General features: G+C 33.2%; 1 protein-coding gene across 1 annotated transcript in view; it reads right to left on the reverse strand.

Annotated features, from left to right (window-relative positions):
• Positions 1-16,012, reverse strand: part of ORC4 (origin recognition complex subunit 4) — a 99,156-nt gene that overhangs the window by 26,660 nt on the left and 56,484 nt on the right. Inside the window, exons 4-7 of the mRNA XM_061199864.1 lie at positions 15,413-15,503; positions 7,661-7,736; positions 7,109-7,194; positions 4,107-4,155 (exon numbers count right to left, since the gene is read on the reverse strand). Of these exons, the coding sequence (XP_061055847.1) occupies positions 4,107-4,155; positions 7,109-7,194; positions 7,661-7,736; positions 15,413-15,503 (302 nt within the window). The remainder of the gene's footprint in view (positions 1-4,106; positions 4,156-7,108; positions 7,195-7,660; positions 7,737-15,412; positions 15,504-16,012) is intronic.

Raw genomic sequence — 16,012 nt, forward strand, 5'->3', positions numbered from 1 at the left:
AGAGAAGAGCTAACACCCATACTTCTCAAACTCTTCCAAAAATTGCAGAGGAAGGAACACTCCCAAACTCATTCTATGAGGCCACCATCACCCTGATACCAAAGCCAAAGATACTACAAAAAAAGAAAATTACAGACGAATATCGCTGATGGAATATAGATGCAAAAATCCTCAACAAAATACTAGCAAACAGAATCCAACAACACATTAAAAGGATCATACACCACAATCAAGTGGGATTTACCCCAGGGATGCAAGGATTCTTCAATATACGCAAATCAATCAATGTGATACACCATATTAACAAATTATAGAATAAAAACCATATGATCATCTCAATAGATGCAGAAAAAGCTTTTGAAAAAATTCAACACCCATTTATGATGAAAACTCTCCAGAAAGTGGGCATAGAGGGAACCTACCTCAACATAATAAAGGCCATATATGACAAACCCACAGCAAACATCATTCTCAATGGTGAAAAACTGAAAGCATTTCCTCTAAGATCAGGAACGAGACAAGGATGTCCACTCTCACCACTATTATTCAACATAGTTTTGGAAGTCCTACCCACGGCAATCAGAGAAGAAAAAGAAATAAAAGGAATACAAATTGGAAAAGAAGAAGTAAAACTGTCACTATTTGCAGATGACATAATACTATACATAGAGAATCCTAAAAATGCCACCAGCAAACTTCTAGAGCTAATCAATGAATTTGGTAAAGTTGCAGGATACCAAATTAATGCACAGAAATCTCTTGCATTCCTATACACTAATGATGAAAAATCTGAAAGAGAAATTAAGGAAACACTCCCATTTACCATTGCAACAAAAAGAATAAAATACCTAGGAATAAACCTACCTAGGGAGACCAAAGACCTGTATGCAGAAAACTATAAGACACTGATGAAAGAAATTAAAGATGATACCAACAGATGGAGAGATATACCATGTTCTTGGATTGGAAGAATCAATATTGTGAAAATGACTATACTACCCAAAGCAATCTACAGATTCAATGCAATCCCTATCAAATTACCAATGGCATTTTTTACGGAACGAGAACAAATCATCTTAAAATTTGTATGGAGGCACAAAAAACCCCGAATAGCCAAAGCAGTCTTGAGGGCAAAAAACGGAGCTGGAGGAATCAGACTACCTGACTTCAGACTATACTACAAAGCTACAGTAATCAAGACAATATGGTACTGGCACAAAAACAGAAATATAGATCAATGGAACAAGATAGAAAGCCCAGAGATAAACCCATGCATCTATGGTCAACTAATCTATGACAAAGGAGGCAAAGATATACAATGGAGAAAAGACAGTCTCTTCAATAAGTGGTGCTGGGAAAACTGGACAGCTACATGTAAAAGAATGAAATTAGAACACTCCCTAACACCATACACAGAAATAAACTCAAAATGGATTCGAGACCTAAATGTAAGACCGGACACTATAAAACTCTTAGAGGAAACCATAGGAAGAACACTGTTTGACATAAATCACAGCAAGATCTTTTTTGATCCACCTCCTAGAGTAATGGAAATAAAAACAAAAATAAACAAATGGGACCTAATGAAACTTCAAAGCTTTTGCACAGCAAAGGAAACCATAAACAAGACGAAAAGACAGCCCTCAGAATGGGAGAAAATATTTGCAAATGAATCAACGGACAAAGGATTAATCTCCAAAATATATAAACAGCTCATGCAGCTCAATATTAAAGAAATAAACAACCCAATCCAAAAATGGGCAGAAGACCTAAACAGACGTTTCTCCAAAGAAGACATACAGATGGCCAAGAGGCAGATGAAAAGCTGCTCAACATCACTAATTATTAGAGAAATGCAAATCAAAACTACAATGAGGTATCACCTCACACCACTTAGAATGGGCATCATCAGAAAATCTACAAACAACAAATGCTGGAGAGGGTGTGGAGAAAAGGGAACCCTCTTGCACTGTTGGTGGGAATGTAAATTGATACAGCCACTATGGAGAACAATATGGAGGTTCCTTAAAAAACTAAAAATAGAATTACCATATGATCCAGCAATCCCACTACTTGGCATATACCCAGAGAAAAGCGTAATTCAAAAAGACACATGCACCCCAATGTTCATTGCAGCACTATTTCCAATAGCCAGGTCTTGGAAGCAACCTAAATGCCCATCGACAGATGAATGGATAAAGAAGATGTGGTACATATATACAATGGAATATTACTCAGCCATAAAAAGGAACGAAATTGAGTCATTTGTTGAGACGTGGATGGATCTAGAGACTGTCACACAGAGTAAAGTAAGTCAGAAAGAGAAAAACAAATATCGTATATTAACGCATGTATGTGGAACCTAGAAAAATGGTACAGATGAACCGGTTTGCAGGGCAGAAGTTGAGACACAGATGTAGAGAACAAACGTATGGACACCAAGGGGGGAAAACCGCAGTGGGGTGGGGATGGTGGTGTGCTGAATTGGGCGACTGGGATTGACATGTATACACTGATGTGTATAAAATTGATGACTGATTAAAAAAATAAATAAATAAAATTGACAAGGATCTTTTAACACTTACAGAGACCAAAACACTTTGGGATTAAATACAGAGGGACATAAAACTATTACTTCAAAAGAGACTTATTTTTAGTTAGTAGAAATGCAAAGTAAATCTTCCCATAGAAATAATTTTTATAAATAACCGTTGTACTATGAAGTTTAACCAAAGCTACTTTAACTCCTACTAATGACAATTTTAACACTTCAACAATAGGGAAAAGTTCAACATGACTCTGTGGATTTGTCTTTCTCCTCACAACAATGGAAACTACTTTAGCAGAACAATCACTATTACCTTAAGGTCTAAGGCTTTACATTTGCATAAAAAGTGAAAAAAAAACTTACAATGAACAGATTTATTAATAATAATTATTGATATTATCTGTTAGATAATATCTGATAATATTATCCAATAGATAATAAAACATATGCATTAACCTAAATGATATTTAAACCACAGGGACCATTCAGAAGTCTAGACCTACATAATATAGTACTTTAGTTTTTGATAAAATATTGCATTACGTAACAATGGAAAAAGTGGTATATTCAAGATTAGATCCTTACACCTTACCAAAATAAATTCCAGCCAAATTATGAATTATATGTACTGGATGAAAATATAAGTGAATGTCAAAGTATGAAGGAGATAAAAATTTTGACTATGTAAAAAATTTTAAACTTATATTCAGCAGAAAAGTCCAAACCGAACTTAAGAAAGAAACAAGTGCAAGAATTCACATAATAAGTATGAGATTAACCACCAAAATAAGGCAAAGAACCAACAGGAAATACACAAACCAGGAAATATCAGTGGTTAATTAAAATCTGATATGAACATAATCAGTACCCAAATTATGCAAATTAAACTAAAATAAAAATTTTTTCTATTAAATAGGCAAACATGAAAATAATTGTTTTTGAGGTCCTGAAGGAAAAAAGTACTTTTAAATATGTTTAGAAAATGGACCTTCTAGGGTAGTTTGGTAATTAATATTTATTCTTTTAAATGTAGAACCTTTTAATCTAGAATTCTGTACTCACTGAAATTTACCCCAGGAAATCTGGATGATCATTTAAGCATTTCTTCCTAATTATACAAAATTAGAAATAAAAGTTGATAGCTGGTGATTAATAAATTATAATTCATTATATTAGAATTTTAAATTATAGTTAATTTATATTTTTAAAATGAAATATATGAGAACCATAAAAATGATGATGCACCTCAATATTTACTGACATGGAAAGATGCTTACAGCATACCATGAGTAAGTGAAAAGATGTATATCACACAACAAAATAGAAAAGATTTTATTATTATTGAAAATTCTGTCTATCTATACCAACGATATACTACAGGTGAATAAAGATATGAAATCAAATGTTAATTGGAATAATCAGTATTATTAGGGATTTCAGTGGTCATTATTTTATTCTTTTTCATATTTCTTTATTATTTTTTGTAAAAGCATATGATCAAGGGAAAAATAAAGCTAAACAAATATCTTTTGATATTGTTAAACATACTAATATTTACCTTTTTTTAAAGCTTCCAGAAGAAATGAAAGGTTTTCGGCAAAGCTTCCCTGAATAACAAAAAAAGATACCATGACTAGAAGTTTAGTGAAATAAAGAATAAAAGAGGGCTATATGATTTATATATTGTATAGACACTGTGCATCTGGCCAAAGTCATTGGCCAGATTCTGAGCTGAATATCTCTATGCTTACAATCTAAAACTTAAATACAAAAGTAGAGATGGCATAGCACTGAAAATGGCATTATTATGCCATGTTCAAAATTTTATATTTTCTGGATAAAATCTGTAAAACTGTTAACTTTATTTAAAGGTAATTTTTAAGAGTTGTTATGTTCTAAATACAGTCAGAGAACAAGAAATCCATTTCACTTTGTATCTTGAAACACATCAGTCTCTTGGAAGTCTCAAACTTGTACCACTAAAAAAATTACCATGAATTTAAATGAGATCCAAAAGGAAAAGGGAGAAGAAACTTGCCTCAAACATCAGACAATACAAGAGTGTTTCTCTATTCAAGAGAATATTATAGAATTTGTATATATCATATCAAATTTGGCTATGTTTACTTGGAACACAGCCAAAACATTTTTGGATACAACTTAAATATTCTGGTTGGAAATTAATAGAGTAGCAGATGCATTATCCAGATGTTCCAGCCTGTGGATAAAGGCCTCATTAAAATATTTTTTCACTGAAGTCCTTAATTTTTACTTCATTCATATTTCTTAATTTAAAGAAACAGCCAACTTTAAATTTGAGGAGATATATAGGAAAAAAGAAACCCACTTGTTTGTTTCCCAGTAGAGAGAACTGATATAAAATAGCATAACAGGTTTTAAAGAGCTTCTACATATTTTGTGATGATTACATACTGTCAAGTAATACTATTTCCAAGGTAGGCAGGGCAAGATGTATTTACCAGAACATAAACAAAGGCTCAGAGACAATCTGTTGGAAAATCAGTGGTCAAAGTTACTCAAAGGTTGCTTACATTTTGCTATTTTTTGAAAGACTATTATACTTGACATTAAGTGTAAGTATATACTTAGATAAATTCATATGCACATATTATAAGAATTTACTTATATAAGTATATATTTATATATATATACACATTTATGTGTGTGTGTATATATATATATATATATATATATATATATATATATAAAAGAATATACAAGTTTGCTCTAAGTACATCAAAACAGAAAGGGTCTGGGTTAAATCACTTCGTTTCTTAATGTCCAGCCTTTGTCATTTTATGACTTTAGGCACACTAATTATGTTCTCTTAGCCTCAGGTGCCTAATCTATACAATGTAGAAGTTAAACTAATAATCTGTATATGTGGGGATTATGATAACAATAGTGATGACTAGGATGATAACCAACTGTGCCTTGTATTATTTCATATGAATCCAATGCAAATAGCTCTATTTAGAAAACTCAGAAACACTAATCTACTGGAAACCAAAAGCCAAACAGAGTCTACGTAATAGTAACTCTCCTTTGCCAAGTAGGCCGCCATCTTCTACATTACATTCTGGACAGGAGGTAGAACAACAGATTTACAGAAGAAGCATTTGAACTTGCACTTCAAAGACCTGTAGATAGGGACTTCCCTGGTGGTGGAGTGGTTAAGAATCCGCCTGCCAATGCAGGGGACACGGGCTCGATCCCTGGTCCGGGAAGATCCCACATGCCACAGAGCAACTAAGCCTGTGTGCCACAACTACTGAGCCTGCGCTCTAGAGCCCGCGAGCCACAACTACTGAGCCCAAGTGCCACAAATACTGAAGCCCATTCACCTAGAGCCCGTGCTCCGCAACAAGAGAAGCCACTGCAATGAGAAGCGTGCCCACCACAATGAAGAGTAGCCCCGCTCACCACAACTAGAGAAAGCCCGCACGCAGCAATGAAGACGCAATGCAGCAAAAAAAAAAAAAAAGAAGACCTGTAGATAATGGAAGGGTAACACATGATTGGCTCAAATTTTTATAGGTAATTTTTAAAGAATAAAATTACTAAATGTTAGGAGGCTTACACAACTATGCAGTGTTACTGCAGAACAGAGACACAGTTTAGAGATTAGAGTGACACCACTGAATGATCACCAGTGACCAGAAAATGAACTTGGAACGTCTACAACCTGCTTCAATTGCATTAAGCAGATGAGTCATTTCATTATGAAAATTAAGGCAGCTGCAAGTTAATCATGTTTCCCTTGAGCCTTATAAATCAAGTGGTAGGTAAAAAGTTTAATAAAAGTTCCAAAACATTTCTAATCAGTTTAAATTATTGATGTTTACTGTTCTGAGATTCCAAGCTACAATAATGAGATGTGGGTAACTTTCTGAGAACATTTTAACAAGAGGTAACTGACATTTGCACAGCATATTACCATCCTATTTAAAAAAATAAATAAATAAATGATGTTTAATACTTCGTTTCTTCTTTAGAATAAATCTGTGAGGTAAGTATAATAAGATAATGCCAATTTAACAGGTGAGGAATCTGTAATTCAAAGATATTTATTAGCCATGATTACCAGGTAGTCAATAGTTACAGGGCAAGACTCAAATCCACTTGTTGTAGCTTCAAATTCAATACATTTTCCACCACTCCCATGCTATCCAAGTCTCATAAGACTAGAAATAGACTGCTAGAGTGTAGTATTTTTAAAAACATAATAATCTATCTCCAAAGGTAGAGAATCATAATATTTATCTTACAGATAAAGCAACAAACTCAGATAATATCTACACAAACCTGGATTTTTTGAAGTATTTTATAACTAGTATAACCTACTTCAAAAAAATCTAAACATAAAGATTTGATGAATAAATGCATCCTAGTACTTTGTACATTCTTATGATAAGAATCTTGCATATTTCAACTTAGAATCTCTGAACTCTTCCTACTCTTCCAAAAATATAAACGTATCTATGCTATACAGACTTTAATTTGAAGCCTATTTAATAAAATAATGAAAATGATACTTACAAAAACTTTATCTCCAACTACATTTTCCAGATTTAACTGCCTTGTGATTTCCTTTAAGGCAATTTTATCATTGATCTGCAGCAGTCCTGAAATAAAGCCCATTTTAAAGTATTTAATAAAAATGAAATATGTATTTGATACAATGCAGATTATTTTCCAGTCAAGTAAGTTTTCTAATGCTTTTTAAAATTTAACTAGAAAGAAAAAAGTCAAAGCCTGTTAGTGTACATTATTTCCTTTTAAAAACTCAACAGTGAAAACATTTAATAGACTCAAAGAACCATCTTCCTTGGGATTAGTATTATTTTAAAAAAAAGATAAGAAAATCAAGATAAAAAACAAGAGACCTTATGTGTCTCCTTTATTAATATATTTTTAATTTCTAAAAATACTGTGTACAGTGTGCTAAAGTAAAAGTTGTTAAACAAGGATTTAGTTTTTAAAATATAGTTATTAATGCAGATTTAAAACACACGAGTAAATTAAGTTTCATAATATAAAAAGCTCACATGGCTTACATCACTTCCAATAGCAAAATGAGGACATACTTACCATTTAAGTGAACTTGTAATACATTTTCACTCACTTCTTCTACTTCCATTAGTTCTTTCAAAGCATGGTTTATTAACTAAATAATATTAAAAAGTTTATGAAATATTTAATAATAGGTAAAAGATAAGCCCATATTCTCTTTTAAAATATGAGTAATAGGAACAGAATATAAACAGATTGTCATTTAAAATCAACAATTAAATTTGCAGATTCTCTGTAGATAGAAGGTTTAACTAGAACTCCTAAAGTCTGACTCTTAAGATGCCAGAGCCTGGACTGATGCCACACTCTCTCAATCAGCTACCCAAACTTCTAATAAATGTTTAGAAATAACCCTTAAGTTTTAAAAGAAATACTTCTCTATAGTAGAAGTCACATAAAACTATGGCCACTTAAGAACTTCATGTCTCAGTCAGTTCATTATATGTCTCCACCATTTACTCTACAAAATTATCATTGAAATCAGTTAAAAGCTATTGAAAATAAGTACAAGAACAATGCTAAATGATTGCAAAATGTCTGCCCCCAATACAGCAATTTTTATGAAATACTGTGAACTACTTTGTAGGTTACCTTAAAATGAAAATTAAAAAAGAAATACCAAGAAGTTAAGCTGAAAACAGAGATGTTGCCTTTGTTAGCTGCTAGGTAAGCAAAGAAAGCCCTTATTAAACTTAGAGCTCACAATTAAAAAAAAATTATTAATACTAATAATATACTTAAAATATAATAGTAATTACTACTAAAAATACCCAGAAAGTGTTATGCCACCGTAAACTGTTCAATTATAAAGCTTCACATTTTTATAATTACAGGTTTCTATGCCACATACTTACATTCTTTATATTTTTTGATTTGTGACATCTTACCACTCATATTGCACTATCATATATATCTCTTCATATTAATACTACATATTTTTTTAAATTTGAAAATAAATAGAATTAAGAAAAAACATAAAGCTTTTTAAAAGGAAGAGTAATGGCAGATTATTCTTTTTAATATGAAAATAGAAATAGAACGGTACTATCTCAAAATATATAGTCCAGGAAATTAGGCTATGTATACAATAAAGATGGCATCAAAATTTAGTGAGGACAAAAAGGATTATTCAACAAAGTCACTGAGACAACTGGTAAGCTATTTTGAAAAACAAAATACTATTTGTATTTGCAATATTCTACCTCTATTTGTCACTGTAATATCTTTGTGCAATAGAAAGAAAACAAATACCCTCATTTTAAATTATTAGGTTTCACAACAGTATATCAAACATACTAGCTATTCCTGGTATATCTGTATAGTTTCTAAAGCATATGGAATTCTACCTCAGATCACAGGTAGTCCTCTTAAAAAAGTCCTCTTAAAAAAAGACAATCTCAAAATGTCAACTGTCATACTATGAGTAAAAGCCCAGCTGAGATGTTACATTCTTTACAGAAAACTGTCAGAAGATGAGGTGGTACTTTCTGTCTTTGGATCAAGTCAGACCCTATCGCAAGAGTTAGTCCCCAAATGATACAAACGTGGGTCTCTTATGCTGTATTCTCTTAGTAACCTGCTGTGTTCTTGCCCCCACCTCTTGATATTTTACTTACATAATATTTATATTTCCCTGGCTCTGATTTTATGTTTAAAATCATTTTACGTTTGATGAATTGTTCAAAACCATTTCAAATTCTTCGCAGAATGAAACAGGGTTAATAATAATACCTTCATTTTACATATGCATAGAGAGAGTTGTAACAGGTTTATAGCCTCTTTCCACTGAATTTACTTTAACACCAGGTTACTATGATTTGATTGAATTAGCTCACAATTTTTTTATGAGGTGTGACCGTCTGAAATGATATTAGCAAGTATGTCTTCAAATAATAATTTTAGCTCCACTCTGGATATTGCTAAAATTTACTGTGTTAATTGGCTAGGTTACCAATCACATAATGCCAGTTTTTTTTCAAGGAAACAATGTCATCTTTTCAAATATTTTAAACTATATTATGTACTAAAAAAACTTAGTTGGTTATGTTACACTAACCAGCATAACCAATTTGGCTACCCCATTTCCACATTCTTTGTAGCTAAAAATTAATTTTACAAACATACTAGCACAGTTTGCTTAGAACTGCCAACATCCAGAAATTTTTATGCTTACCTACTATTACTATTCCCAAATAGTTTAAGGAACACAAGATTCAACAATATGCAACTAGAAGAAATATCAACTAGAAGAAACATCCTACTTAACCATCTAGCAAGTTTCTTTGTCTACAGTTATCTCTATATAGAAGAGTATTTTCCAGGGTCCAATCTGTCATTTGGAACCATATCTATTTTTAAAATAAATGTTTGAAATACAACAAACCACAATATCTGTTACCTTTATTGCTTAACTGTAGATTTTGAATTTTTGTATTTTGGATAGTTTGGCCAAGGATAGTGTTTTAAATATACTTATTTTTTAAGTTCAAATTTACATGATTATACTAATAATATTACTAACACATGACTGTACTAATGCTATGATATATATAATAATACTAATTATATTACATAATAAAATTCTTATCTAAGAATAACTTATTTTATATCTCAGGATATTCCCACACACAACAAATCACAAAAGTGGCACGAGTTAAACAATACTCCTTATCTTTTTGACCTCTCAATATTGGAGTGCAGTAGGAATAAATTAAATTGTACCAAAATGGAATACCAGGTATGGGTTCTTCCATATTCCAGTTAACTCACATTAGATAAATAACGTCAAAACACCAGAACAGTGTGTTGTACCCACAGACTTGTAGAATTCAAAGACTGACCCTTAATGTAGACAATGGATTTTGGTTAGTAATGATGTTTCAATATCACTTTCATTAATCTTAACAAATGTACCACACTAAGGCAAGATATTAATGATAGGGGAAACTGTGTGCACATGTGTGCATGTATGTATGTGGAGATTATATGGGGACTCTGTATTATCTGCTTACTTTTTCTGTAAAAAATATATCTATTTTAGCCAATTTACTAATGAAATGGAGTATAGCTTTAATTTGTATTTACTTATACATCTTTGTAAGCGTTTACTAGCTCTGTTTCCTTTTTTCTGAACTTTCTCCATGCCTTTAGGGACAAACTTCCAAGATGAAAGTTCAGAATAAATTCAGTCATTAGCTGTTCAAGTTATATTTTTAGGCTTGACACTTTGATGTATAAATCACTGAGATTCAACTTCTCTGTTGTATTGTTATTTTGTTTCAAGATGCACAGTGTACGACAGAATAACAGGTCTAATGTACTGATTTCCTAGATCTCATTTTCTCCTGTACTGATGATACAAGAGTATCACTATGGAGCTCCTTGAAGAATTAAAGTACTATGTAAAAACGTTCTTCAAAAATACATAGGATAATGTGTTTTCCAAAGACAATAAAATAATGAAAACTGGAAAGAAAGGAAAACTATCCTTTACTAAAGAAAGACTTAAATTCACATTAAGAGGGTTTGCAGAGCTTCAGTTTTTATGACCCACACTTGGAAATAGCCTATGAAATGTTCACACTGCTAAGATGAGAAATTCTAAAAGCATCCAGACAAGGAAAAATCACAAACAAACTCAAAACACGTTAGCTGTGGTGGTCATCAGTGATGTTCACCATACTTCTGCTTAACCTCCCTTTCTAGGCACCTAGGAAAAATGTACTTCCTTGCTCTCTTGAAATTAGGTGTAACCATGTGACTCACTCTGTTCAGTGAACTGTGAGATGTGTTCTGTATCACCTCTGGATAGGAACTTTAGGAGTGTCCATGATTCATCATGCTCCCTTTCCTCCACTGGGGTGTTTGTGGAGGAATGCTGACATAACATCCACCACTTCCTTTGAGTGACTACAGAGAACAGTGCCCCCTTGCTGATCCACACTACGCATAGAGCAAAAGTAAACAATACACTTCTTTTGTGTCAAGACACTGAAATTTAGGGTTGCTATGACTGCATAATCTAAACTATCCAGTTTATAAAGGAAAAAAGAAAAGCCTACCCTTGGAGTTTTCCCACAGAATACAAATTGAATAAAATCTATGTAATTCCAAAGGAGAAAAAACTGTGGCCCAAGAGTTCAATCCCAGCCATGTTGTAAGTAACGTGCAAAATAATTTTTGATGTATTTAAAATATTTTTTTACATTTCTCCATATTACTAAACTTCATTTCTCTTTTGTATTTCTGTGGTCTGAATGACTTTAGTGATTTGTTCTGTTAAGCAGGTTGTTGGGGTTTTTACCCTTGCCTTCAACCAACTTTCCATTCTTTAGATTTTAAAATAGATTGTATGGTCATATAGTTTACCCCTCAAAAAGTATAAAAAGATATGCAGTGAAAAGATTCCTACCTCTGTTCCCATATCCCCCCCTCAACAAATAACTCACTATATTAGTGTTTAATATCTTAGGGAGGCACATGGATGGACAAAAAGCACATGAAAGGACTTCCCTGGTGGTGCAGTGGTAAAGAATCCTTCTGCCAACGCAGGGGACACAGGTTCTAGCCCTGGTCCAGGAAGATCCCACATGCCGCGGAGCAACTAAGCCTGTGCGCCACAACTACTGAGCCTGTGCTCTAGAGCCCGCAAGCCACAACTACTGAAGCCCGCGTGCCTAGAGTCCGTGCTCCGCAATGAGAGAAGCCACCTCAATGAGAAGCCCATGCACCGCAACGAAGAGTAGCCCCCGCTCGCCACAACCACAGAAAGCCCCTGCGCAGCAACGAAGACCCAACGCAGCCAAAAATAAAAATAAATTTATATATAAAAAAAAATGGGGACTTCCCTGGTGGCGCAGTGGTTGGGAATCTGCCTGCCAATGCAGGGGACATGGGTTCGAGCCCTGGTCCGGGAAGATCCCACATGCCACGAAGTGGCTAAGCCCGTGTGCCACAACTACTGAGCCTGCGCTCTAGAGCCCGCGAGCCACAACTGCTGAGCCCACGTGCCACAACTACTGAAGCCCGGGTGACTAGAGCCCATGCTCCGCAACAAGAGAAGCCACTGCAATAAGAAGCCGGCGCACGGCAGCGAGGGGCAGCCCCCGCTCGCCGCAACTAGAGAAAAGCCCACGGGCAGCAACGAAGACCCAACGCAGTCAAAAATAAATAAATTTAAAAAAATGCACACGAAAAGATGCTCAACATCACTAATTATTAGAGAAATGCAAATCAAAACTACAATGAGGTATCAGCTCACACTGGTCAGAATGGCCATCATCAAAAAATCTACAAACAATAAATGCTGGAGAGGGTGTGGAGAAAAGGGAACTCTCCTACACTGTTGGTGGGAATGTAAATTGGTACAGACACTATGGAGAACAGTATGGAGTTTCCTTAAAAAATTAAAAATAGAATTACCTTGTGACCCAGCAATCCCACTCCTAGGCATATACCTGAAGAAAACCATAATTTGAAAAGATACATGCACCTCAATGTTCACTGCAGCACTGTTTACAATAGCCAGGACATGGAAGCAACCTAAATGTCCATCAACAGAGGAATGGAAAAAGAAGATGTGGTACATATATACAATGGAATATTACTCAGCCATAAAAGAGAACAAAATAATGCCATTTGCAGCAGCATGGATGGACCTAGAGATTGTTATACTGACTGAAGTAAGTCAGACACAGAAAGACAAATATCATATGGTAGCACTTATATGTGGAATCTAAAAAAAGGGTACAAATGAACTTATTTACAAACGAGTCACAGATGTAGAAAACAAACTTATGGTTACCAGGGGATAAGGGGGGCAGGGAGACATTGGGAGACTGGGATTGACATATACATATTACTATATATAAAATAGATAACTAATAAGGACCTACTGTATAGCACAGGGAACTCTAGTCAATACTTTGTAATGGCCTATATGGGAAAAGAATCTAAAAAAAGAGTGGATATGTGTATATGTAAAATTGATTCACCTTTGATACATACCTGAAACTAACAAACATTGTAAATCAACTATACTCCAATAAAAATTTTTAAAAATATATACACATTTCAGGGAATTTTTGGTTCACAGATGAACCAACAGAAATATGAGCTTTTTTTCTCTTCCTTTTCTTTATGGACTGTCTACAAATATTTCCTTATTCTTTTTTACTGCTGTATCATAGTCCATTATATGGATGGATGTACCATGATTTGTTAACCAGTATTCCGTTGATGGGCATTTACATTGTTTCTCATCTTTCACTATTAACAAACAGTGCTGAAATAAGTAACTGTACACGTATCATTTCACAACGGTAAATTCCTAGAAATGTTGCTGAGTCAAAGGGTATACACATTTGTAGTGTGGTTAGATTTTGTCTAATTCTAACTTGTACCACCAGCAAAAACATCAGTACGTTATCAATCTTACAGATTTTTTTGTCAACCTGATAGAGAAAATTACTATAGTTTTTATTTAATTTACTAAATTATGAGTGAAATTGAACATGTTTATAAGTTTAAGATTGCTTTGTATTTAATTTCCTATGATCTTTCTGTGCATATCTTTGCTCAGTTTTTCTACTGTTAATAGAATTATTGTTAATAATTTTAAATAGTCTAATAATTCCAAAGCATATTAGTCACATGGTTCTCTTGTAAAAACTACCCCAAAGAGCACTGAAGTCAAACACAAAAAGGAAAATCATAATAAAAAACCAAGAATAAAGAAACAGTGGTTATATACAAGGACTGAACTAAATTAAACAGAGTCAAAAATAAATACTACCGTAAATGTGATTATAATAAATGAAAAACTCTTAAAAGATTAAAAAAGAAAAGAAATTATCTAGATGTAAATTCCCAATTGATGTACTTCAAACAATACTGGAAATGGGTGATAACAGTAAAATCCTAAAGTCCTAATTTCCTCATCTTACATAATGTACAGTGAAAACATACTGCTTAAAAAATAAAAATGTAATTTTATTTCTATTTTAACATAATTTTACTTAATATAAAATAATATGTAATTTTACTTATACACATAATATAAAAAGCATATTAGTGAGAAATCTAAATTTATTGCATGGAACATAGCAGAAAACGGATTTTATAATTAAATAGTAATACTTGCAATATAACAGCCATAATTTGTCTTATATAATGAATAAAGAATGTGAAAAGAGAAACTGAGGGAAAAAAGCAACAGTATCTTTTGAAGATGACTAAGCAAATATAGTAAAGAGGGAAAGTAGAAGAGAATTCTAGAAGATGTGAGTGTACATATAAAAAAAACTGCCTGAGTTAGGGTTAAACAATAAAAGGAAAAAAAAGAATGCATGGTATGATAGTTACCTAATCTACAAATAGAGACAATACCAAACCTACCTTGCAGCGTTAATGTAAAGCATAAATGACAGAACATAAATAAAAGGCACAAGGTACAGGCTCAATAGCTGCTAGTTTGCTTTGTCCATTGGCAATCACAAATTCTTCAAGGATAAAAGACCATGATGGAACAAACATTATTTGAAAATTTGTTATTGTGAGGGAGAAAAAGGTAAAAAAGATTGTTCAACTCAAATATACCACTCTAACATTATACAGGCTTTGCATGTCTTCTATGATTTAAATTTAAAAAAAAAAAAAAGCAAAATGTTAGTAACACAATGATGAAAACAATGAAAAACATTTCCAGTGTTGTCCCTAAGAATCATCACATGCCTACAAAGCAAAGGAACATCAGAAATCAACAGCTTTTACCATGGTCTTTCCTGATCCTCGGGGTCCAATAATGAGAACAGAATTACTTTCTCCATGAATAGCAGTTCTTTTTAGCAGCTCAATTAAGTGTCTGAAATGATATAAATAGGCCAAAATTTAAAAAGGAAAGCTGAAATAATTTGCTAGGTAATACTTTTTAAAAGCTGAATTTGAACAAAAAACAGACATTCCTTTTTTCTCTTATTCTGGGCACTTGATTTATGCTCTAAATAGTCCTACAGAGAAGAACACAAAAACTGATTCTCTGGAAACCTCAAGAAGAAACCAAGTAAGACTGAAGTACCTTGGTCTTTATGATGGTATGGGACAAGGGACAACAGTGGCAACTCTTAGGACCTTTCACTCCACAGCTGGCTGCTGAGTATTAGGTGCAAGCTCAGAATTCTCTCCATAATACCAGATTATAGAAATGATACAAGATTGAAAGTTAAAAGGTTTTTTTCACTATGGAAATATTGATATCTGCTCTTGCTTCACACCAGTCATTTTTTTATATACAAAGCAAAATTTTTACCTCTATAAAATGTCTGTTAGCCTTGATTAATAAAATCTGTGTATGACAATTTTTGCAAAACCTAA

The sequence above is a fragment of the Eubalaena glacialis genome, chromosome 1, assembly GCF_028564815.1.
Source record: "Eubalaena glacialis isolate mEubGla1 chromosome 1, mEubGla1.1.hap2.+ XY, whole genome shotgun sequence".
Classification (NCBI taxonomy): domain Eukaryota; kingdom Metazoa; phylum Chordata; class Mammalia; order Artiodactyla; family Balaenidae; genus Eubalaena; species Eubalaena glacialis.